Source organism: Trichosurus vulpecula, chromosome 4 (assembly GCF_011100635.1).
Source record: "Trichosurus vulpecula isolate mTriVul1 chromosome 4, mTriVul1.pri, whole genome shotgun sequence".
Lineage (NCBI taxonomy): Eukaryota > Metazoa > Chordata > Mammalia > Diprotodontia > Phalangeridae > Trichosurus > Trichosurus vulpecula.
In genome coordinates, this window is record NC_050576.1 from 269,310,527 (window position 1) to 269,335,513 (window position 24,987).

The 24,987-nt window shown below is 40.6% G+C and overlaps 1 protein-coding gene across 1 annotated transcript in view; it reads left to right on the plus strand.

Annotated features, from left to right (window-relative positions):
* The window catches only part of SLC16A14 (solute carrier family 16 member 14), a 31,598-nt gene extending 10,719 nt beyond the window's left edge, over positions 1-20,879 (plus strand). Inside the window, exons 3-4 of the mRNA XM_036757239.1 lie at positions 6,819-7,826; positions 20,629-20,879. Of these exons, the coding sequence (XP_036613134.1) occupies positions 6,819-7,826; positions 20,629-20,780 (1,160 nt within the window). The 3' untranslated portion in view covers positions 20,781-20,879. The remainder of the gene's footprint in view (positions 1-6,818; positions 7,827-20,628) is intronic.
* The last annotated feature ends 4,108 nt before the right edge of the window (positions 20,880-24,987 follow it).

Sequence of the window (24,987 nt, forward strand, 5' to 3'; positions counted from 1 at the left end):
CTTCTCAGAAAAACAAGCCAGGGTTAGCTGCTGAGAGTACAAGGAAAATTTAACACTTTACATTCAGAGTTAGCAAAATACAATGCTCTGTGTCTAAAATTTTCATTATGTTCTCTTTATAATTAGACCTAATTCCAACAATAATCGGAAAGATAACTGCACTGTTAGGGTATAAATTACCCAGGTTAACAAAGTTTTAGCTTCATACCAAAGAAGAGAGCCAATCTTGAAGCCAAGAACACATGTTGAAATCCTGCCTCTGACACGCACTGTCTGTGTGACCCTAGACAAATCACCCAGTCTCTGTCAGATCACAAGTTGCAGAGAAGGTGCCAATCTACATTGGCGGCAATAATTTCCTCTATTCCAATAAAATCACAGGTCTAATCCCTTGAGATCAACAATTTGCTGGAAAAGGTGTGGCACAGTGGGAATATTGTGAGATTTCCTTTTAGAAGATTTAGGCTTAAATCCCAAGTCTGACACTTGTTACCTGTGTTACATTGGGTGGGTCACCTTTCCCCACTGTATAGGTCAGGCTATGAAAACTCGTAGAATGAACAGATGGAGAAGGATTTGCTTCATGCTTCCTCTGTTTAAAGAACTGTTCTAAGCGGACACACATGGAAAAGTAAAATTATCCCTGCTCTCAAGGAGCCCATATTTATTTTACCAAAGAAGGCCTCAAGAGTTCAAAATGGTGGGAGGCTTACTGCTCATGGCTACCACAGGCCAAGTTCAATCACGTCATACCCCAAAAGAATTGTCCAAATGCTCCTGGTGCATTGGCGTTAAAAACTCACTATACTTGGCACTGGGGAGACAAAGGAGGCAAATCCATGGCCCCTGCCTCCAGGAAGTTCATAATCTAATGATTATGTAAATAGCTACATACAAAACATATACAGAGGAGAGACACCACAGGTGAGATTCCATCTCTATAGGCACATGCTCTCATCCTAGTTCTACTTCAGTAAACAGTGTTAATGAGCTGCTTTGGGGCAGCTAGGTGGTGTTGTGGATAGAGTTAGGAAGACCTGAGTTCAAATCTAGTCTCAGACACGTACTAGCTGTGTGACCCTGGGTAAATCACTTACTCTTGTTTGTCTCAGTTTACTTATCTGTAAAATGAGCTGGAGAAGGAAATGGTAAACCACTCCAGTATCTCTGCCAAGAAAACCCCAAATGGGATCATGAAGAGTTGGACACACCTGAACAACAACACACAAGATGCTTTGGCCGAATTAATTCCTGAATTTGATGGCTAGCCTTTTAGTGATAAGCCTTTCCAAACTTAGGCTGACCTTTGAATGATAGATGGATGCTCTGTCACTAGGCCTATTTCAAAGCCTTACCTGTTATCAGAGTTTGCATCCCATGAACATAGCCTTGCAGAAGACAAGGTCATTTCCATACCATATAGGAAAGCATCAGAGTAGAACTATTAACTTGAGAGAAGTCCATGTTTTTATTTCATCAGGGGTTCTTAATATGAACTTGTTTTTTGGTTTGCTTGTTTTTTTTTTTTAAAAATTGGGGGTGGAGTGAGGTAATTGGGGTTAAGTGACTTACCCAGGGTCATACAGTGTCTAAGGCCACATTTGAACTCAGGTCCTCCTGACTCCAGTGCTGTATACACTACACCACCTAGCTGCCCCCAAAATATTTTAACAACTTTATTTTAATATAATTAGTTTCCTTTGTAAGCCTTTGTATTTTATCGAATACATTTGAAAATCTTGTCCTGAGAAGGAGTTCATAGGCTCCACCAGACTGCCAAGGGGCCATGACACACAAAAGAATCCCTGCATTATATGGAGATACCCACATAATTTATTTTAATGGGAATCAGGACTGTGCCTCACTCCCCCAAACACGTGGATCTATTAATAGAAGTTCCTTGAGGGCAGGAAATGGCTTTTTTTTTTTGGCTTGTATGTGTTTCCTTCTACATAGTAAGCCCGTAACATACACTTATTGATTTGTTGACTTGGCAATCATTAGCTAGTGTGCAAATTAGCTAGTGTATGAATCATTAGCTAGTGTAATTTTTAAAAAAGAAAGAAGAAAGCCAAATTACCAGCACCAAAAATAAAAAGAAGAATTCATAACAAAACAAAGATGTTGATTTGGATTGTGTTCCAAGGTATGGACAAAAAAAATAGTACAGAAAATACTTTTTTTAAGGGGAGGAAGTATTTTTTTAATTGATTTTTATTATTATCTTTTTTATCACCTACATTTTCCCCTGTATTCCTTCTCACAGCCATCCCTTATAACAAATAATTTTTTCAAAGAAGAAGAAAAGAAAAAAATCTGACATTATATACAGTGTTCTTTCTACATATGTGAACCCCTCCCTCTGCAGTGGCAGGAATAGTGTGGAGGAAGGGCTGGCCCTTCCTTGACCTCTTTGTTCTGAGCCCCACAAGCCCCTGGGCCTGCTGTGAGCACATGGTTCTTAACACAGTTGCGAAAATGTGCCTAGAACATTGAGGATTAAAAAAGTGTTTTTATTCAATCCTATAAGGTATATAACAAAAATCATTATTGCCATTTGACAGATGAGGAAACTGAGGCAGATTAGATGACTTGCCCAACATCCCATAGGTAATAAGTGACAGAGCTGGAACTGAAATTCAGGACAGTCCTGGCCACTACATCACACTAATGTGAGAGTAAAATCAGTCAGTGAGTTAAGGCGTTCATTGAGTGCCCACACGTGCCAGGTGCTGTAGGAAGATGACAGTAAGGCCAGTGTGGGCATGATTGTTCAGTTTAATAGTGAAGTCAAATATGATTAGATATTAGTTTTACCCAGTGATCATTTTCCTTCCTGATATAAAATTTGTTTTAAACTACACAGAAGATTAGAATCACTTCTACACTTGTGTTCAGACTCCTGAGGCATCTTTTTTTTAGCTACTTCTCAATAGTATCTTTTTGTGTGTTTAAATTTTTAAGTATTATGTTTATGATGCTATCATCACAGAACAACTGTTCTAAATGATGCCAATAGTGGATAGAGGGTCCACCTTAGAGTCACAAAAACCCACGTTGACGTCCTGACTCTGACACACGTTGTGTGATCCTGGGTGGTACCTTTCATCTCCTCCAGGAAACTCTCCAAGATGATAAATCACCACCAAGCTGCATATCTGCGTGGGTGAAAGGAGCTGCCACACTGGGAGTTCCTCACATTGCTCAAATCACAGATTCAGACTAAGGGCAAGTCACTTTAACCTCTATCTGCCTCCATTTTCCCAACTGTAAAATGGGGATAATAATATTACCTACTTCCTTGTGAGGATCAAGTGAAGATAATATCTGTAAAGTACTTAGTAGAGCGCCAGGCAAATGAAGGCCCTTAATAGATGTCTGCTTCCCTCCCTTCCTTCCTTCCTTCCTCCCTTCCTCCCTCCCTCTCTTCCTCTCTGCCTTCCTTTCTTCCTTCCTTCCTGTATTCCTTCCTTCTTCCCTCCCTCCCTTCCTTCCTTCCTTCTTTCCTTCCTTTCTCCCTCCCTTCCTTCCTTCCTCCCTTCCTTCCTCTCTTCCTTCCATCCTTCCTCCCTTCTTTCCTCCTTCCCTTCTTTCCTCCCTCCCTCCCTCCCTCCCTTCTTTCCTCCCTCCCTCCCTCCCTTCTTTCCTCCCTCCCTCCCTTCCTTCCATCCTTCCTTCCTTCCTTCCTTCTTTCCTTCATTCCTTCCTTGTTCTTCTGTCTGTAAAGATTATCTAAGAGTGAGAAGATTTTTTTTAAAGTCAAGAAATTAATTATTATAGTACTCTCTGGGAAATTTAAATAATCTCTCTAGGGATTTTCCACTGATTTTAATTCAAGATGTATACCACTTTAGCAGAAATTATACATCTTTAGGTATCTATTCCATTCAAATTATACCTCTGAATTTCACTTTTTTCACAATTGCATATAGATTCCAGGTATTAAAAAACAAATCTTCTACTAACCAGAAATTGTTGTAGTTTACTTGAATTGTTAGGATTTAGAGAATCATTAGGGATTTATAGATTACTGCCTTATGTACCCTTGGCATTTTTTGTGGGGGAGGCAGTGCAGCTCAGGGTATATGATTTCATCAATGTGCAACATTTTCCACAGAGGCAGATCAATGACTTCTCTTTAATTTATAGTCTTAGAAAATTGCCGAAGCATTGAAAGATTAAGTGACTTGTCCAGAGTCACATAGTAAGAGCAGAAAAGAGGACTTGGTAGGAGATCTGAGGATGGCTTTCCCCACTATGTGGCTTTACCTCTCCTTGGAAGTCATGCATGGTATTTATTTTAGCCAGTTTTCTTCCATATTCAAATGTTAGATGAGAATTCAGGGTCTGAACTCTGGATCAGCTGTACCTCAGCCAGGTGATTTGCAAGGGTCCAATGCATGCTCTCAGGCATAGCCCTTTGCCCCGTGGTGGTCATCCATTGGGTCATCAGGGATGGCCCAGTGACTCAGATTGTCCAACATCTGAGTTTGCTATATCATAGAAGGACCCATAAAAATACAGTAGCACAGAAACAGCCTTCTTTTCATGCCTAATTTAACCATCAGAGCTGCCTCTGTAAATGGGGATTTACTGAATTCTGTAAGAGACCCCAGTTACTAGGAGACCAGTTCAGAGAAGGTTCTCAAGGGAGGTGAATATTGGCCCGATCTGGACACAGAGGTCTTTGTAAATGAAGGTAAAGGCAGATGCTATGAACAGTCACACAATAAAGCTAGACATTACGGGAGACAGACAGAGCTCTTCTGTCATCATTCATAAGAACCACTCACATTTCTATAGCACTTAAGGTTTCTGAACCCCTTTACATCCATTGTCTCACTGTGAGGTAAGCGCTACCATTATCCCCGTTTTGCTGATGAGGAAGCTGAGGATCAGAAAAGTTCAGTGACTTACTTGAGGTCACACAGCTAATGTCTGAGATGGAATTTGAACTCGGGCTTCCTGACTCCAAGTGCACCCTGCCACCTAGCTGCCTCTCCTCATTGACCACCATAAGTAGGCACTTTCTGTATTGCAAGGAGGAATCAGAGTAAGAAGTTCCCTCTCCTTTGAGAATCTGCTTTATTTTGGAACTTACAAATACACAGGGACCTTTCTGAGCTTTGTGTTGGAGAGCTCCAAATGTGAACCGAAGCCATGAGCTAATGCTGAAATGCCTGGATGAGGGCAGAATGACTCAGTGGAGATGGGTCTTGTTCACCCTGTTTTCAGGGTCAGCTGGGAACAACAGAGAAAAGAAGCTGTGCTGTTTTCCAGCAGTCTGTGGTGTTCCACTTCTGAAAATGGTTTGATTCTTCTCAAAACAAAGGCATCCGACAGCTTAGTCAGTCAGTAACAAGTTGCTTTTGACTGACTATTAATATCATGACCAAATTATAAAATATGGCACAGAAATAGACGAGGATGAGACTTTAGAATTGATTAAGTCCAACTCTGTCATTTTACAGATGAGAAAACCCGAGACTTAGGTTAAGTTTTTACTGTTTACTATTAATATCATTACCAAATCATAAATGTGTGGTAGACCTGGAAGAGGCTCTACGGGTCATGAGGTCCAATCCCATCATTTTGCAGATGAGGAAACCAAGACTCGGGGAGATCAAGTCAAGATGACAAGCATTTGTAAAGTACCTATTATGCGCCAGGGACTGTGGTAAGGGATGGGGATGCAAAGAAATACAGAAAGAAACCCAGTCCCTGCCCTCAAGAACTCACCTTCTAATGGGGGTGACAACCTGCATATAATTAGTTACATACATGATATCTGTACACAGAAGGTAATTGCAAAAGGGAAAGTATGAGCAGCTGGGGGAAAGGGCAAGAGCCTGAGAAAGGGCCATTTTCAGATGTGGTAGTGTCTGGACTGAGACTTGAAAAAATCCAGGGATTCTTAGAAGTCAGGAGGAAGAACATTCCAGACAGTACAGAGTCTCAAAGATGGGTGTGGAGTGTGGTATGTAAGAAATGACAAGTTTATGAATCAGAGAGCATATGGAGGGGAGTAATTGGAAAGATGGCCAGGTTATAAAAAGCTTCAAATGCCAAAGGACTTTATAGTTGATCTCTGAGGCTATAGTAGTTTATTGGATTGTGGAGAGGGAGTGACTTGGTCAGCCCTGTATTTTAGCAAATCACTGGGGCTACTGTTTGGAGGATGGATTGGTGCGGGGAGGGACTTAAGGCAACCTACAGCGAAGAGCCTAAGAACTATGGATAAGAGATAAAAACCCACATTCCCAGCTCATTAAACTGTCATGTCCTGATCAGATGCTTGACTTTAGTTTTTTTAATAGTATTTTAATTACTATAATTTTTAACGTAAAGAAAGTTTTCAACATTCACCTTTATAAGATTTTGAGTTCCAAACTTTTTTCTCTCTCTCCCCTCTCCCTTCCCTCCCCTTCCTTCCCTTCCCGCCCTCCACTCACCCCAAGCCGGTAAGCAATCCGATATAGGTTATACATGTACAATCATATTAAACATTTCTACGTTTTGACTGTAATTTCTGAAAACTGTCCCCAAATGTCTCCTGGTCACCCTTATAAATAGTTGCTTGCCTGAATGCCCAAACGGAACATCTGTAAATAATATCATTTAAATTTATTTTATCATGAGTCTAGTATACGCAACATAACCCAGTGAGAAAGCTAAATTAGGGGAAAAAAATACCACCTTTCTGTGGGCCAGATATTGTCTTTAGGATTTATCTATACGTAGCCAAAACTGTTTTAAATATATTCAAATCAAGCCATGGCCTTCTATGTTTCATTTTCCTTCTTAAAATCTATTGCCAGGGTTTGGCAGCGGTATGGTCTATCTCCCTGCGGTGGTCATGGTGGGACAGTATTTTCAGAAGAGACGAGCCCTAGCTCAGGGGCTGAGTACCACCGGGACAGGATTCGGTACCTTCCTCATGACCGTCTTACTAAAATATCTTTGCTCAGAATACGGGTGGCGAAGCGCAATGTTCATCCAAGGGGCCGTCTCCTTGAACCTGTGCGTTTGCGGGGCACTCATGAGGCCTCTCGCTCCCAATGAGACCCAAAGCAAGCAAATCCTTAAAAGCAAAGCTGGGGAGCGGGATCTCAAACTCCCTCTGTCGCATTCCACGGAGTCCATAAAATCAAATGGGCACCTCAACAAAACAGAAGAGCGAGAGGACGGGCCAGCGAAGGAAGAAGTGCTCAGTAACACCCCAGTCCCGGAGAGCAAAGGCAAAGGCAAAGACAGAGTTCCGCTTGGAAAGAACATGTACGCTCTGCGCATTCTTAAGATCGTGAGCCGACTAACCATCAGAATCAGGAAGGGATTCTGGGACTGGTACTCCAGTTATTTTGGAGCCGCTTCCCTGTTTACGAATCGGATGTTCGTAGCCTTTATTTTCTGGGCCCTCTTTGCCTATAGTAGCTTTGTGATTCCATTTATTCATCTCCCAGAAATAGTCAAGCTGTACAATTTGTCTGAACAAAACGATGTTTTCCCCTTGACCTCGATCATAGCAATAGTTCATATCTTTGGAAAAGTGATCCTTGGGATTGTAGCCGACCTGCCCTGCATCAGCGTTTGGAATGTCTTTCTGCTGGCTAACTTGAGTCTCGTCATCAGCATCCTCATTCTGCCGCTGATGCACACCTATGCCAGCCTGGCAGCCATGTGTGCCCTGATAGGCTTTTCCAGTGGCTATTTCTCCCTCATGCCCGTGGTGACTGAAGATCTGGTGGGCATAGAACACCTTGCAAATGCCTACGGCATCATCATTTGTGCCAATGGAATATCTGCATTGCTGGGACCCCCGTTTGCAGGTAAACAGCTTGTGGTCTTAATAGTGTCGCGGTCATATAAATGACCCCATCGCTTCTTGGGTTGGTGATCACAGTGTAGGTCTATAACCTTTACATTTAGTTCACAGAGAGTAAGAGGCAGCTTCAGGGGTTCTTAACCAGTTTTTGTTTCATGGTCCCCATGGGCAGTCAGTCTGATGAAGCCCATAGACAGATCCTTTCTCAAAATAACGTTTTCAAATGCATAAAATAAAGTAAAATACCTAGGATGATAAAGGAAGCCAAATATATTGAAATGATGTTTTTTTTTTAAATTTTAAGTTGAAAGACTCCAGGTTAAAACCCTCTGGCAATCATCGTCATCATGATGGCAGCTAACATCCTTTATATAGCGCTTACTATGTGCTGGGCACTGCACTAAGCACTTTACAGTTATAGTAGTGGACTACAGTAGAGCACTGGACTGAGTCGGGAAGACCTGGGTCTGAGTTCTCCCTCCTTCACATGCTTGCTGTGTAACCCTAGGACACATAACATTTCCAGGTTTTAATGCAGTCTCCATCTGTAAAATGAGAGGGTTGCATTCAACGACCTCCAAGGTTCCTTGGAACTCCAAATTGGTGTTAGGAGATTTAAAAATAATTGCTCTGTGTAGTCTTTTTTAATCAAGAAATGAAATAGGAAATAAGAGGCAAATCCTTTTTTATGTATTCATACTTTCTTTTTTCTTCCCATTCCTGCTGTGTTTTCTTGCCCCTTAATATTTAGTAAGTTACCAGGGCCTCCCTTCAGGTAGGAGTTAGGTATTATTTGTTTTTGGTCTATAAGATCTCCCATATACCTGAAGGTGCCTTTTCAGAGTTTCTATGATGGTGATATGGGGCAGCCAGGTGGCTCAGTAAATAGAGTGCCAGCTCTGGAGTCAGGAGCTGTGTGACCCTGGGCAAGTCACTTAACCCTGTTTGCCTCAGTTTCCTCATCTGTCAAATGAGCTAAAGAAAGAAATGGAAAACCACTACAGTGTCTTTGCCAAGAAGGGAGTCAGACATGACTGAAATGACTCAATCGTAACAACAAAAATGATGGTGATAAAAAGGCTTTAGAAAACACTGATAACTTGTAGCTAGAGCAGCTGGGCAGGAGTCCTGGCTTAGGACTGCTGGTCCTGGTCATCAGGGGTTAAGCACTATGGGCATACTTAGGCAATCTGATTTAGTCACCACATGTCAAGCTACCAAGGGAGGGTGAAGAAGCCCAGTCGTTAGGTAAAGAAAAGTGTACATAGTTCAATGTCAAGGTGACCTCAGCAGACCTTCCTGGAACGTGGTCACAGAAAACAGGAAACTGTCATGGCTGAGGACTTTTGCTGTCCTTTAAACTAGAGGCCAGACCTATCTACTCAGCCTCACCTTCTGTGTTCAGCCACTTGGAACTTAAAATGCCCGTGGTGGTATGTTTAATGAGGCTCCTTCACTCTGAGTCTCCTCTCTCAGGGGTATCTTCTCCATATAGATGTGGAATGGAAGTATGCCAGAGGCCTAGATATTGGGCCTGTGGTTTCCTTGACATTGGGAAGATTGGGCAACAGCCCTGCTCCTCCATGGGGACTCTAACATCATCCCTCTTCTCATTGCTCCAGTGGTGGGGTCCTCAAAGCCTGGGTTAATCAAGCCTTGCACAATATAAGGCTTGGATCAGTCAGGCCTTGTATGATGTAAAGCTTGGGTAATCCAGGACATGTTCTCAACCATCCAATAGACCTTAGGCTTATAACCCTTCTAGTGAACCAAGTGTGTTGGTGTATGTGGGAATCCTTGGTTTTCTGGACTTTGAATTCTGTATAGTTACCCATGGTAAATGAGATGAACTTGGTTTTTAAAACATGTTTTGATAACTTGCATTTCATTATGTTTAGCTTCCTTTGTGGCCGTATATATTTTATTTTATGCATTTAAAAACACTATTTTACAGGGTTCGATATAATTCTGGGTATCACTTTGAAGGTGGAAAATGAGGTTGTGAGAGTTTAGGGTATATAGTCATAGATTTGGAATGGGAAGGAAGGAGTTGATTACATTTGGTGGTAATGAGCAATCTCAACAAACAAAGAGTTTGCTAATATTTTTTAAATCATTCTGATTGTGGATGGCAGCAGACAGACACACTTGATCATCCACCTGATCTAACCGCCATCTTTGTAGGTCACTTCTGCTTGGGTTAGAAGTGGACTTGGGGAGTGGGACTTGGGCAGTGGTGGTCCATACTGGGACAGACATAGAGGCTAGACAGACCCAGTAGAGCAAGATAGAAGATCAGAATAGGGAACAACAGCAGGTGATGTTAGAATACTGGACAGTCAGGAGGTTGGTACCAAGGGAGATCTGGCAGATTTCCAGCAGGTGAAGACTGCATAGTGACACATGGCAGACATAGGGGTACCTGCCTAAACAGCTGTGATCTAGGAAGTTTGACAGTGGGCCCAAGGTATGAGTGGCCAGGTGGGTGGGCAGAACTTACCCTTGAGGCAATAGGCAATAGATGGAGGTCTGGGTAAATATCTGGTAGGCATCAAAGAGATCTAACGGTAAGAAGAAGGGCTAGTGTTAGTTACGGGCAGTTTTCTTTTTTTAATTTATTTTTTATTTTTAGTTTACAACACTCAGTTCCACAAGTTTTTGAGTTCCAAATTTTCTCTCCCTTCCTCTCCTCCCCACCCAAGATGGCATGTAACCTGATATAGGTTCTACATATACCTTCACATTAAACTTATTTACACAATAGTTAAGTTGTAAAGAAGAATTATGACCAATGGAGTGAACCATGAGAAAGAAGAAACAAAACCAAAAAAAGAAGAAAAAAAGAGAGCAAATAGTTTGCCTCAATCTGTATTCAGACTCTGTAATTCTTTTTCTGAATGTGCATAGCTTTTTCCATCATGAGTCTTTTGGAGCTGTCTTTGAACCTTGTATTGCTGAGAGGAGCCAAGTCGATCAAAGTTAGTCATCACAGATACCCTGTGTCTGTAATTGTGTATAATGATCTCCCGGTTCTGCTCCCCTCACTCAGCATCAGATCACATAGGTCTTTCTAGGTTATGAAGTCCCTCTGCTCCTCATTTCTTATAGCACAATAGTATTCCATTACATTTATATGCCATAATTTATTTAGCCATTCCCCAATTGATTTCCAATTCTTTGCCACCACAAAAAGAACTGCTATAAATATTTTTGTACATATGGGTTATGGGCAGTTTTCTATCTCCTTCTCTGTTTGCCCTTGATCTGTCTTCAATCAGTTAGTTAATTAGCTTGATAAGTGTCCACTGTATACCAGGCATTGTGCTAGGCATTAGTGACATAAAAATGAAACAATCCTTCCTCTAGTAAAAGAAATAACATGTACATATGGATAGCACAAATATATATGTGTATGTGTATATGTGTGCACATGACAAATATATATCTATATTATATATAATTAGGCTACTATAGAAATATATAAATATTCAAAATAAATATGCATACATATACAAACAAACAAATAAGGCTGCTAGGTGGCACAGTGGATAGAGCCTTGGGCCTGGAGTCAGGAAGACTCATCTTCATGAATTCAAATCTCAGACACTAGCTAGCTTTGTGACCCTGGGCAAGTCACTTAGCCCTGTTTGCCTCAATTTCCCCATCTGTAAAATGAGATGGAGAAGGAAATGGAAAACCACTCTAGTATCTTTGCCCAGAAAACCCCAAATGTGGTCACAGAGAGTTGGACACGACTGAAACAACCGAACAAATATAACACAAATACAAAATAAATGCAGGGTAGTTAGAGAAAGAGGGCCCTGGCAATTGGAACCAGAAAATGTTTCCTGCAGAAAGTGGTGCTTGAGCTGTGTCTTGAAGGAAGACAAAGATTCTGTGGGGCAGAAATGAGGAGGGGGACATTCCAGGCATGGGGGTAGCCAGGACAGAAGCATGAAGATGGCAGAAGGAATACCCTGCAGGAAGAACAGGGAGGACGACAGTTTGGCTGGATTGTAGAGTGTGGGACGGAAGTAATGTGTAATGAGGCTGGAATAATAGACTGGGGCAGGTTGTAAAGGTCTTTAAAAGCCAGAGGAGTTTATCTGATCCTCTAAAGAATGGGGAACCACTGGAGTTGATTAAGTGCCAGGGCCAGATCTGCACTTAAGAAAAATCCTTTTGTCAGCTATGGGTAGGATGCATTGTAGTGGGGAAAGGCTTAAGGCAGGGAGACCAGTCAGAAGGCTGTTGCATTAATCTAGGCAAGAGATGAGGAGGGCCCCAACTGAAGGTAGTGGCTGGGTGACTAGGGAGAAGAGGTCAGGTGCATGTCCCCTCACTGTGCATGTTCACCAAGATTCTGTCCTAGGACATAAATAGGGAAGTTTCAAAGAGGAGTGGGTTTGAGGGGGGCAATGGTAATGTATTCTCTTTCGGACATGATGAGTTTGAGATGCCTCTGGAACATATACTTTGAAACATCCAATAAGGCAGTGGATAATTTGGGACTGAAGTTCAGAGGAGACACTGAGGTTGGATATATACCTCTGTTGGTATATACCTCTGATGACAATTAAGCCTATGGGAGCAAAAGAAGTCACCAGGAGGGAGAACAGGGCCCAGGACAGAATCTTGGGGAACACCCACAGTGAGCGGACATGCTATGGATGATGAGCCAGGAAAGGAGATGAAGAAGGAATAGTCAGATGAGTAGGAGGAGAACCAGGAAAGAGTAATTTGAGGTAAACCCAGAGAGGAGAAGGGAGAGAGGGAGGTCGGTGGTATCAAGTGCAGCAGAGCTTGAGAAGGATGAGGACTGAGAAGAGACCAGGTTTGGTAATTAAGAGATCACTGGCAACTTTGGAGATAGTTGTTTCAGTTGAGCGATAAGATCAGAAGCCAGATTGTGAAGAGTTGAAGAGTAGGTTGAGAGGAGAGGAAGTACAGGCAACAGTGAAAACAAGCTTTTTTGAAGAGTTTGGCTGACAAAGGCAGAGAATACAGGACAAGAAGAAGCAACGTTGGGATTCTAAGAGGCAGGGGTAAGGAGGAGAGTATTCCAGGTTTGGGGCTCAGCCAGGGCAAATGCACAGAGATGATGCATCACTGTGTGTATATAGAGATGTTGGGTGAACCTCAGCAGCCTCGTGGAAGGCTCCATGCTGCCATAGTCAACCTGTCAGGGAAATCTTCTGTATTAAGAATTGTAGAATGAACCATTAGTCATATTGGGCAAACCCAAGAACCTCTTAATGTACTTGCAACTATGGAACTGCAGAATGCCGCTAAATTTCCAGGGCGCCATCTGCTCGGTGCATGACTTGGGAATTCCATTTATTGGAGGCTCATGGCATATTTTCCCAGCTTAGTACTATCCAGGGTTGTCGGCTATATCTTTGTTGGCCTTAATTAAACTCTACAGACAGAGTAGTTATATTGTTTAGAATAATGAGAACAGATGAATTTCAGGCCCCCATAAAGTTCCATGGGCAAGTGAGCCTTTAAATCCCTGGTGGCTCTGGCCCACAGCCTACTCACTATGGCCTCTAATGGTCAGAGAAACAAAATTTACCTCTGCTGTTGTTCAACCCTATATACTGATGCCTACTATTGGTATCCTGTGGTTTTCATTCAAAACCTGTCCCTACCTATCCTTGATCCCACCTTGACTATGACCTGGACACTTGTGAGTGGTTCCCATTAAGGAGACCTATTTTTCCCTGTCTTAGATTCAAGGATGGAATAACAAGTGAATGAAGGAGCATGAGAGATAGGCAGGTTGTCTCTTTTGTAAGCGTACTCACTCAGCAATCCATGAGTTGTGAATTCTTTAGGCTCTGCAGCCAATTGGGAGATTTTTTGTCATCATGCAGTACCAGTCCCTTAATCACACATGACCTAAAATAGGCTCTCTGACAAGTTTCCATGGGGTTGCTTGGACTGGAACTGGACAGGAAATGTTTGGGCATATTCCAGAACCAGGCCACCCATAGTCCAGTCCACTTGTCCTCAAGTGAATGAATGAAGCATTGATTAAACCCCTGCTATGTGCTAAGCACATAGTTCCAAATGCTGAGAATTTAAACACAAAAGTGAACACAGTATCTGCCCTCAAGGAGCTTATATTCTAAAAGAGGAAACAATACATATGGGTGGGGGAATGGTGGCTACAGTGAACATTTGGTGTGAAAAGTTTCAGGGATGGTGGGTAGAGTCATAAGGGGGCAGACTGACACATCCTTTCCAGTAGCAATGGAAGCAATGTTTCAATTATGGTTTCAGAGCTGGAAAAGGATGTAGGGAGAGGAGCATTTGTTGAGAATTTGGGGATTGGGTGAGGGGAAATATAAAGTAAATCATGGCTGGAAGTGGTATATATTGGAAGAATCCGTAGAGGTCATTGAGGAGAACTCGTTCATTTTATAGATAAGAAAATTAAAGTCCAAGGAGGTGCGGTGATTTACCCAAGGCCATATAGGTAATTATTGGTATAGCTTGGATTTAATTCCAAAATCAGCACTCTTTTCAGCACACCCTGCTGAAAATACCTCTTGCTCATCCTTGGTATATTAGCCTAGCTCAGGGATGGGGAACCTGCACCACATGAGGCCTTGAGGATACAGGTTCTCCACCCCTGGACTAGCTGCTTCCTTGCATATTCTATACCTCCCTCCCCCTTCCCTAGATGAAATTTATCTCTACCTGAATCTCTGGCTTCATCCACCCAGATTGTTAGCTGTATGGTACCTCTTGACTCTTGACTGCCACCTAGTGAGTTCTTGCAGTATGACCTCCTGTATATATTCATTTAGTCCTTGAGGTATGTTGTCTACAATTACTCAGGGCAAGCAACTAAGATATCATTCAAACTGATTATGAAAAATTGGCCCAGGAAGTCCCAGAACATGTCATTTTTTGTTAAAAGTTAGACAAGGCATTGAACAAGCCACCGTACATTCAAGGTGCCCATGTTCAATATAGAATGTCATCTTGTTTATTGTTACTCTGCGGATAGATGATAGGCGTCAAGTTCTCACCCCTTAGAAACAACTAACAAGTTGAAAGGATGGAACAAACACCTGAATCTGGGGAGACGGGAACATAATTTAGGCCAAGAGGAAGTAGGACATTTTGATGAGGTCAAGGCCAAAAGGGACTCACAAACTTGAACAGGCTAAAAAGCTAGGGCTGCTAGGTGGCACAGTGGATAGAGGGGTGGGCCTGGAGTCAGGAGGACTCATCTTCTTGAGTTCAATTCCAGCCTTCATTACTTACTAGCTGTGTGATCCTGGGCAAGTCACTTAACCCTCTTTACCTCAGTTTCCTCATATGTAAATTGAGATGTTTCTAGTTTGTCTCCTTCAGAGTCTCTACCCAAGGCTCCTACGAGCCACTGACTAGTTGTGTCAGCACCTTGTGGCCCAAGATGCCATGCCCCTCAAAGATCTAGTTTGGTGATGGTCTGACAAGTGCTTCTCAGATTATTAACGATAAAGTCCTCCAGAGCCTTGGGCTTGGTGAGTGAATGCACACAGCCCCTTGGGATCTCTACTCCTGAGGGACTCATGTAATGGTGTGACTATACATACAGGGACAAAGTGTCTGCTTCAGACGAGAGGAGAAAAGATGTGGTCATCACGGGAGTCTTCCTGCAAGGACAGGTTGGTTTCCTTCTCTATGATGGCCAATGACCACTTCTTCTTGCAAACCCCACCAATGACATCAGCCCAGTAGGGAACTGAAGGGACAACCTGAGAGTCCTACAAACAGCCAGGTCATACATGTTAGCCATTGAATGCTGAAGGCCATGTAAGAGAAAAGGGAGGAATGTGTTAAGTCAAAGGCTAACACCTTCTAGGGACCCCGACCCTGGTTTCATGGGTAACTGGGCTCCAAGATGATTGATCAGCCTTCTTCAGTAGCTTCAGGAAATACTGGCAAGTTGGGATGAAAAGACTGAAAGAGTCTGGTATAGTGGAAATAAGGGAAGGGAACAAATATTTATTAAGCACCTACTATGTGTCAGGTACTGTGCAAAGGGCACAGAACCCAGGTTCTAGTTCCAACTGCATCACTAAATTGCTGAGTGACTTTAGGTAAGTCCCTTGAGCTCTGGATCTAGTTGACATCATCTGTGAGATGAAGAATTTGACAAAAATGGTCTCCAAGTTGCCTTCCAGCTCTTAACATCCTGAGATTTTGGCTGGGAAAATGGGGCTGGGATTCTTTATGTCTGATTGATTTTTAAAGATTTAGTTTGGGAGTTGTGTTGTTGAAGGTCCCCATAGAGTCTTTAGCCTCTCTCTGAATTCTTCATACTAATCATGCCTTCAGTGCAGGTATTCCATAACAGTCATATACCAAAGTTTGTTCAACCATTCCCTAATCATGGGGTATATATCAGGTTTCCAGATTTTCCTTATTACAAATGATGCTGCTATGAGCATTTTTGTACATCTCAGTTTTTTCTTGCTGTGAATAAATTTCCTGAGGGCATATAGTCCCAGTAGTGGGCTCTCTGGATCAGAGTATAAACAATTTGATGATTTTCTTTGCACAATTTACAGCTTTGTCTACAGTAAATTCACATTCTTGCCTTTCCAAAAGCCCCTCCAATTGGGTTTTCTTATCTTTTGGCATCTTGGCGAGCTTGGTAGGTGGGAAATTATGTGTTTGTAGAATCATAGACTAACCCTAAATGCACGCTGGAAGGGAGCTCAGAGATCATCTAGTCCATTTCCCTTATATTAGAGATGAAGAAACTGAGGTTGAGAGAGTTTAACCAACTAGTCTAAGGTCACACAGGTAATAAATCACAGACCCAGGGACTTGAATTGTTAGTCTGATTCCATATCAAGTATTCTTTCTCCTGTCTGCCTCCACTCCCAAGGGCTCACCATATTGATGCCAAACTTAGTGCAGACACCAATGTCTCAGTCTTACATATTCACATCAACTCTCAAAAGTTTTAGACATCTGACTTTTATCAGAGATATTCAATGCAAAGAATCCTCCTCCCAATCTGTATCTTTTCTTCTGATTCTAGTTGCATTGATTTCATTTTTTTGGCTGCTTTTTAAATTTGCAGGTGGCATGAAGCTGGGAGGTATAGCTTCCATATTGGATGACAGGGTCAGGATCCTAAAAGATACTGACAGGCTTTAGAATATGGAGGCCAAGAGTAATAATGTTATAGAATAATTTTATAGAAATTTAAGTCATAAGTGTAAAGTCTTACGCCTTATGTTCAAGATGACAGCCTCCAAGGACCCTTCCAGCTCTAAATTTATGATCCTATGTGTCTGGGCTACAATTCACCTAATGAAGAACTGGGTGTTTTAGTGCACTAAAAACTGGATATGAGTCAGCATTATGACAAAGCAGACTTTTAGGTAATGGAATATTAAATTGCACTAAGAGAGGCATTGTGTCCTTAACTAGGAAAATGAGAGTCCCACTTTACTCTGGCCTAATTAGACCATATTTGGAGTATTAGATCCAATTTCAGATGCTGTAGTTTAGGAAGGACATTGTTACTGAAGAGTATCTCAAGGAAGACAACCAAGATGGTAGAGAGTCTTGATATCATGCCAAATGAGAATCTGGTGAAGACATTGCCTTGGTGGAAGAGAAGATTTAAGGGGACGTGATAATTATCCTCAAGTATTTGAAGGACTGTCATATGAAAAAGGAAGTAGACTTATTGTCTGGCCTCAGAGAGTAGAACTGAGAACTATGGGGAGAAGTTGCAAGAAGTCAGATTTAAGCATGATGTGATAAACCATCCAAATAATACACATAATACATTTAAGCTTGATGTAATAATTAGAGTTTCCAAATAATCCTGATAATGAGACTATTTAAAAATGAAATAAGCTGCCTAAGAAGATGGATGGGAGGTTGGATGGATTATGGGGTATTACTATCATTAATTGTTCTTCATAGGATATTTTGTAGAAGATGCTAGTTCAGGTATGGATGGGTTGGACTGAGACTTTTAAAAAAAACTTTTAATAATCCCTAAAAACTGGACTTCTTTATTGTCATTCTCTGTGGCAGAGGCATCTTCTAGAAATGGATAGTTATTGTTGTTCAGTCTTGTCTGACTCTTCATGAGCCCATTTGGGGTTTTCTTGGCAAATATACTGGAGGGGGGGTTGCCATTTCCTTCTCCAGCTCATTTTACAGATGAGGAAACCAAGGCAAACAGGGTTAAGTGACTTGCCCAGGGTCACATAGCTAGCAAGTGTATCTGCACACATATACCAAGAAACAAGCTAGATTGTAAGTTCCTTTAGGGCAGGATTGCTTTATGCCTTTCCCTGTATCCCCGGTACCTGACCCATAGTAGGTACTTCATAATGCTTAATGACTATTTATTTTCAATTTTAGTGTCAGGCCACCTTACATGAATCAGAACTTCAGGAAAAGGAAGGAAGAAAAATGAAGCCTGATGATCACAGTGCTATTAGAGTTGGTGGCATCTCTGGCACTGTGCCAGTGAGGGACAGAGGCAAGGCAGGAGACACACAACTGTACCACATGCCAACTAGAAATCACAACTGGCTCATGCTTTGCGACTAGCCTCAGCTTGCTAGAGAGAATAACAACCATGGATGAATTGGGAGAAAAATTAAACCAGGAAAATGAATTTATTTCTTTTTTCCCCCCAAAAAGACTCAGACTGATAACAAATGCTTAGCTTCAGTGGTTTTTTAAGACTTTGGAAAGACACAACCTCACTATGAAAACTTGAGAACAAAACCATACTCCCAATTCCAAAAAAAAAAAACAACAAAAAACCAAACCCTGGCTACTGGTCTCAGCAGCACCATTTAGCTCTGGGAACTTTAGGACCAATTTGACTCTAGCATTTCCAGGCATCCTCATGTAGCCAGTCCAACAAAACATACTCGGCTCACTTCTTTCAAAAATGTACAAAATAATGCAAAACTCAGAAGTCAGATTGAACTGGACAAGAGTCTACACATAAAAACTAAATACCAAATAGTATTTTTTTTCAACTCTTAGGCTATTTTTCAAGAAGACAATTGCCTGATTATTTTGTTCACCAGGAAAACAAGTTCCCCTCCTTTTCATGGTGGTTTCACTTGAAAAAAGAGTACAATTAACATGGTCGGATGGGGTGAGGGTGGTGTTTATTTTGAAGATGTTCTGAACTCTGATACAAGCCAGTTGGGAGGCAAGTCTGGGTCTGGTGCAAGGAGTTGGTGTTGAGATCATATCTCGGGAGAGCAGTGCTGGAAAGATTTGTTCAGTATGTTGGTTCTTAGAAGCTTTGCCTGTGGAAGTGAGCCATTTCATCATGGACACAAGGTCAAAAACTGCCCAGAAATACTGTCCCTCCTGCCCTGCATTACCCAATGTGTGAAGGACTGAACACTAAGACGGACTATAAAGGCAGGGTCTGAAAGCAGAGGTCGGGGTCCTAAGAGTTCTGGGAATAGACCTGCAGGATAACGTGTTCTTTGAATTTAGGGTCTCCCCTGCACCCGCAGTAATATTTGTAATATTTTAAAAAAAATATTTGTAATATTTGGGCTCTGTGAGTGTTGGATACTTGAGACCTGAGTTTGAATGCTGTTTCAGATAATTACTAGCTGTGTGACCCTAGAGAAGTCATTTGAAATCTTCCAGAGTGTCCTACTCCTCATCCATAAAAAAAGGGATAATGATGTTTCCTGAGAGTTATTATAAAGTAGATTCTATAGAAATGTGAAATGCTGTTTTTGTTGTATTTGTTATTATTATATTGTATTTGTCCCAAGAGTTATTTTGTTCACCAGGAAAATGACTTTCTCTCCTTTTTATGGTGGTTTCACATGAAAAGAGAATACAAGTAACATGGTAGGATGGGGAATGGGAAGGTGTGTTTATTTTGAAGATGTTCTGAACTTCTGATATGAGCCAGGTAGGACGCAATCTCTGGTGGAACTTTTTACAGGTGACAAAAAAAGGGATTTCCCAAGAAATCGAAGTTATTTGACTAGAACAATTTCTTATAAGTATGGCTCCATAGCTTAAATTTTTAAATCAATTTTTATGCATTTAGTCTTTATTTTATTTATTTTGTCTTCATTTTATACATTTTCATATTTTGAAATTGGAATAGGAAATTACATTTTAAAGTACTTAATTATAACCTCATCTCTCATCAAGGCAGCTAGTGGATAGATCTTCAGACTTGGAATCAGGAACACCGAAGTTCAAATTCAGTCTTAGACTCTTACTAGCCATGTGATCCTAGGCAAGTCACGCTGTCTGCCTCAGTTTCTTCATATGTAGCATGGGGATAATAACAGCATCAAATCAAAGTGTGGTTTTGAGCGTAAAATGAGATCTATTTAATGTGTTTTTGCAAACCTTTTAAAGGACTACATAAATGTTAATTATTATTAAAGCACTTGTTGAAATGGAAGAACTTAATGCTCAACATTTAAATGCTCAAATTCTTTTCAGAAATAAAATAACTTGCATACAACTCAGTCCTATGGTTCTAATTGTAGTCTGCCTGTGAACCTCTATGATTTAAGGACAAAAGCCCAGAATCAACCGTTAGAATTAAAAGCAGAGATGAAAGAATGACCAATGAAGGAAATATTTATACAGTCTTGTTGGAACATTACCAAGTAAAATGATTTTGCCTGCCACTTCCAATGCTTACATAATACTTTTTGCATTAAATGAAATAAACATATAAAGAGGGATAGCAGAAGACCATGAAAAAGACTACTTGGATTGGTTTTTCTACACTGATTCTCCCCATTTTCTTGTTCTTGCAGGATGGATCTACGACATCACCCAAAAATATGATTTTTCCTTCTACATATGCGGCTTGCTTTACATGGTGGGAATGCTCTTTTTACTCATCCAACCTTGTATCCGACCAAAGGAACAACCAAGAAAAAAATACATAGAAGGCACACATGTTTAGCGCCATTTGAAATGGAGCTCTCAGCACCCCGCTGCTGGCCTAAAAAACAAAGGTATCTCATTTGGGGCACTACTCTGAATGCCAGCTGAGTTTATACAGATGACATAATACATCAAAGCTGGGCTATTCAAGAATTCCAGAAACATCCTCATAAAAGCAAATATCTTGTTGCACATAGGGCCCTCAGAGCTCGCTTTTTTAAAAAAGAGAGAGAAAGAAAGGTTTTTTTTTTTAAACCTCTTTACAATCACTTCCTTTGTGAGCTGGGGAAAAAAAAAGAAGAAAAATTTATCAGACTACTTACCATAAGCAGGCTGATAAATTGGTCTGTAAGCACAAGACTGCGGCTAGATTTCTGAACCAACTCTTACCTGTAGAGAATTGCTAATGTATCAATGTAAAATAAAACTGGCATATGCTCAAGATTCAAGTAGTTTTATACAACTTAAAAGTGTTTCTACAATAAAGAAATGAATGCAATTTATATTTTTCTCAAGAAATTCTGAAGATTATAATATTATCATTCACAAAAAAATGATCTTGATACATTTTCAGTAGTCATAGGCAATTAGTGAACCAAGGGCTATTTGCATTTTAGGCACTTTGATTCTGATGATGCCTGTCTCAGATTTAAGGGCAAAACTTTGGGTAAATAAAAGCTGGGAGTGGGGGAGGATGTGCGGGCTAGATGGGTAGGGCAACCAGTGTCACGGTTTCCTTGTATATAAAATGTAGAGTCTCTTATGACCATACCAAAAGGACTGTTGTGAAGCTAAACCGTTATCTTTGAAAAAATACTGACATGCAATGATAAACTGAAAAGTTATATATGTGTGCCCCTTTTAAGCAACCAGCTCTTCATTCTGGTGATTCCCATTACCAAGCAGATAATCCATTTACTTGTATTCCCAACAGTTTTGTAAGTAGTTCTGTTGACAGGCTTCTGAACAAGAGCTGCTATCTATGACATTGGATTAGGCTCTCCCTGCGTCATCCAACTGTAAAGCTACAAGATGCCTTGCCAGCCACCCAGTCCAGAAGCTTTAAACTATCTTATGCGAATCCCTGGTGTTGGTTGCACACAATATAAACAGAGGTCCCATGAGAAAACTTGAATTTTAGTGATATTTTCTCTTTAAAATACTCAATATGATACCATGTATGACATTTGGGGTGTGAGAGGGTATGAAAATTGGATTAGTCTCCTTTTTTGTGCTAAAATCTCCCTAAGCCCCCATTATTCTAGAGTAAGGGTGGGGAACCTGCAGCCTCAAGACCACATGTGGTCCAAAACACTATATTATAAAGAGAAAATAAGTCCAACTAAGACCCACTCATTTACCAATAATTGTGTGTTTGAAAGGATGGTTCCATCATCCTGCTTTTAGATGGTGCTTATGGGTTCATTTCAAAGCAAATTGTTCCGTGATCAAAATAGTTTGGCAAACACTCATCTAATGCAACTCTCTTATTTGATAAGTAAGGAAACTGAGATCCAGAGAGGATAGATAGGTGGCTTAATCAAAGCCACACAACTAATTAAGAGCAAAACTGGGACTAGATGTGAGATCTCCTGACTCCCACTCCAGTGCCTGCTGTCCTATATACCACACTGCCCTCAATAATCCATTTTTCTAAGTCAAATCTTTGTCAGATTGCAGAATGCTCCAAAAAAGATTTTGGAAATTTCCGGCTGCCTTAATCATTTATGCATAGCTTAGAACTGTATGATATTTCTACTAAAATGTTTCCCATTACAAAATTATATCAGTTCCTCAGAGCCTAAGAACACAGAGTGAAATGTGTCTAAGGTACCTAAATCTTGCTCATTCATGGTAATGTAAGACAGAAATAGCTCCGAGAATATATGTGTGTGTGTGTGTGTGCGTGTGTGCATGTGTATATACACATATAAATACATATTTATGTGTACATATGTATATATACATATATATTTCTGTATGTATATATATACTTATATATGTATATCTATATATGTGTGTGTGTATTTAAATAACCAAATCTAATTTTAGCCAATAGCTTCAATCTTCTCTTCTACCGAACCTTTCACTAGCACTGTTAGCAGGTAATAAAATGGACTTATTTCTCTCATTTCCATTTTTTCTTGCTCCTCTCTCTGGTAAAAAGGGTTAAACAGTGAAATGAAAAAGAGAGATACAGTCGATGAAAAGGAGAAACCAAGGCACTTCACTGGCTAATAATCAATCTATAGAAAATAGATTGCATGTCATGCTCTATTCAGTTCAATGCTTGTTAAGAGTTACTAGTTTTGTCACTGTTAAAAGCAAAGTGACCTAAGTATTAGAGCCTTTTCTGTATAGTTAATATAGAGTTAGAAATATAACCAAGAGCATGGAAAAACTACTGTAATCATTTTAGGACATTACTTAAATTTTCTGATGAAACCAAATAAACCAAGGGATGATATTGCCGACTGTATCACTGGTGCTACAGCTAATGCATTATGATGCATATATCATTGGCTTTGTATCACCCAGAGGAAGTATGAAGCATACATTTTTTTTCCCTAACTGCCTGTGCTTCCTCTACTTTGAAGGTCAGATTGTTCAGGTCCAATGTGTTATAGTTGTTCATTGAGTAAATATCTGTATGGGAATAATTATTTCTATCAAATTGTTAGAATATTTTTGCTTAATAAAAGATGAAATTTGCTGACAGTATTGCTCTTTCAAATATGTATTCACATGTATATGATTTAATGAGAATGCCATAAAAATTAAGTAGAGCATACACATATGATGCTTCCTGCTGAATACATTCAATGATTTTAAGTGCTCAGAAGACTATTATTGGGGGTCGGGGGCTTGCCGTATGTTTATATTGTTTATTTTATAATTTGTCTCTGATTTTTTTTAGATATAACTATGAAATAAAATTTCTCTTCTTAAGAGAAGTTCATTGTGTCTTTGTATAATTGTAGGGAGCTGAGGGCTATAAGCCTCTACAATCCACCCAGCCAGGCAGTCTATAAAAGCCACCAGAATGCCCTGGGCAGAGATTCCTTTGATATCCGTTCTCCAGAGTGCTGACCTGAGGTTCCCAGCCCAAACCTTAGGATTAGAAAATTCCTTTTAACTCCTGATCATCAAACTGTATACCCCCAAAACTATATTATGGACTGTATCTAACACAATTTCACAGGAATTTTATGGATGGACCCTTCCTTCAGCTTCTATGATGCTCCTTGATTGGAAGGCAGATGAACCTAAGGACAAGATTAAGAAGGCTAGCCAAAGCCAGCAGCACCATTGCCTTCTGCTCCAATTCAACAATCCTACCTTTCTTGTGCAAATATTTCAGCAACAAAATCACAAATTCTGGACAACACAACCTCATTGACCTACCTACATAAAGTCATCCAACTTTTTAAATTTAATGATAAAGAGGAAACACAGTAAAGCAAATAGAGCGCTGTCTAGGAAGACCTCGGCGCAACTGACATATACCGACTAGTCAAGCCATTTAACTCTCAATCCTCTAGATAGCTGTCTAAGACTTTACATTCCTGAGATGAAGCTGCCTTGCCTTAGTAGGGAGAGTTCCCTATACCAGGCCTTCTCAAAGTGGGGTCCAAGTACCCACGGGGGTGCCCCTAGATCTTCTCAGGGGTCCATGAGAATAAAACCATTTTCATAATAATACTAAGACTTTAAATTTCTAATATGGTAAATATTGATACATTTTCTTCAGTTGTTTCAGTCATGTCCAACCCTTCATGATCTAAACAATTGGAAAAATATCGACTGCTCATGGGTAGGCTAAGCCAATATAATAAAAATGACAATTCTGCCTAGATTAATTTACTTATTTAGTGCTATACCAATCAAACTTCCAAAAAATTATTTTGTAGAGCTAGAAAAAATAACAACAAAATTCATCTGGAAGAACAAAAGGTCATAGATAGACAGTACAGCTATCTCACTTTAAACCCAAATGGTAATTGAGTTTTGAAATGAATTCCATGACATGAGACTTTGGAGACAAAAAGCCAAAGTAAGAGTCATTTGCCAAGAGTTACATATTTTACAAGGTCATTTCTATCATTCTACATTCTTATGTGAGTCCGTTCTTAGTAATAAGTAAAAACTTCCTAATAGAATCAAGTTAGAGATTTCAGTAGCATTGCTGCCCTGGCCCACCCCCATCCCCAACCATTCTTCTACCC